This window comes from Eimeria tenella, genomic scaffold, assembly GCF_000499545.2.
Source record: "Eimeria tenella Houghton genomic scaffold, Eth_scaff2362, whole genome shotgun sequence".
Classification (NCBI taxonomy): Eukaryota; Apicomplexa; class Conoidasida; order Eucoccidiorida; family Eimeriidae; genus Eimeria; species Eimeria tenella.
This window is the reverse complement of record NW_013542224.1, coordinates 1373-2039: the sequence shown is the minus strand read 5'-3', so window position 1 is coordinate 2039 and position 667 is coordinate 1373. Positions and strand designations below refer to the sequence as shown.

The 667-nt window shown below is 64.2% G+C and overlaps 1 protein-coding gene across 1 annotated transcript in view; it reads left to right on the top strand.

Moving 5' to 3' along the window:
* Window positions 1-23: 23 nt before the first annotated feature.
* The window catches only part of ETH_00040725 (dense granular protein GRA10, putative), a gene marked incomplete at both ends in the record, with an annotated part of 1467 nt that continues 823 nt past the window's right edge, over window positions 24-667 (top strand). The window contains one exon of the mRNA XM_013374899.1: window positions 24-667. Within this exon, the coding sequence (XP_013230353.1) occupies window positions 24-667 (644 nt within the window).

The following is a 667-nucleotide window of genomic DNA, read 5'->3' as shown; positions in this document are numbered from 1 at the left end:
TGCTGCTGCTGCTGCTGCTGCAGGACCCAAGCCCCTGGGGCTCCCCGGGAGGCCTGCTGCAGCAGCAAACCCCTTCATTGGCTATGCAGCAATTCTTCCTTTTCTTTCAGAAGCACAATTCCACCATGTGCGGCGGCTGCAGCTGAAGGCCCTCAAGAAGGCCGGCAGGGGCCCCAGGGCCTCTGCTGCTGCTGCTGCTGCTGCTGCTCCCAGCAGCAGCAGCAGCAGTAGTAGCAGCAGCAGCAGCGGCAGACAGACCGGCGCTTGCCGGAGTGTGAAGACTAGCGCGGCAGTGGCGGCCAAGCCTGCAGCAGCAGCAGCAGCAGCAGCAGCAGCAGGCAGTGCAGCGACAGCAGCAGCAAGAAAGAAGGCGGGAGCCCACACAGGAGCAGCAGCGCCTGCAGCAGCAGCAAAGACAGCAGCAGCAACACCGAAAGCAGCCCCCGCAGTAAAAGCATCGTCAGCAGCAGCAGCAGCAGCAGCAGCAGCAGCAGATACGCGAGGAGGTGACGCCGGTTCTTCAGTGCCCGCCGTGGCAGCTTCAGCTCCTGCAGCTACAGCAGCAACAGCAGCAGCAGCTCCTGCTGCTGCTGCTGCTGGAAAGGCAGCAGCAGCAGCACAAGCAGCAGCAGCCAAACCTCCCGCCTGCCGCAGGGCCCCCGTAGTG